Below are 219 nucleotides of genomic sequence, written 5' to 3'. Positions count from 1 at the left end.
GTCGCCCAGCAGCAGGCCCGGCATGGCTACGATAACGACCCCGATCACGATGCCGCTCTCGCCCTAGTGCCGCTCCGGTCGCCACCGCCCCCTCTCCGCATGCGCGGCACGGCCTCCTCCCGGGCAGCGGGGAGGAGCGCTCGGCAGCTCGTCACATGACGCGCGGCCGCCGCACTTTACGGCTGGCGGCGCGGCTTCTGGGCCGGTCGCGGCGGTTTT

General features: G+C 73.5%; 1 protein-coding gene across 1 annotated transcript in view; it reads left to right on the top strand.

Annotated features, from left to right (window-relative positions):
• The first annotated feature begins 155 nt into the window (after window positions 1-155).
• Window positions 156-219, top strand: part of TADA1 (transcriptional adaptor 1) — a 14,638-nt gene continuing 14,574 nt past the window's right edge. Inside the window, exon 1 of the mRNA XM_010190405.1 lies at window positions 156-205. Within this exon, the coding sequence (XP_010188707.1) occupies window positions 156-205 (50 nt within the window). The remainder of the gene's footprint in view (window positions 206-219) is intronic.

Source organism: Mesitornis unicolor, unplaced genomic scaffold (assembly GCF_000695765.1).
Source record: "Mesitornis unicolor isolate BGI_N332 unplaced genomic scaffold, ASM69576v1 scaffold7498, whole genome shotgun sequence".
Taxonomy (NCBI): domain Eukaryota; kingdom Metazoa; phylum Chordata; class Aves; order Mesitornithiformes; family Mesitornithidae; genus Mesitornis; species Mesitornis unicolor.
Note: the sequence above shows the minus strand (reverse complement) of the source record. Positions and strands in the feature narration are given on the sequence as shown.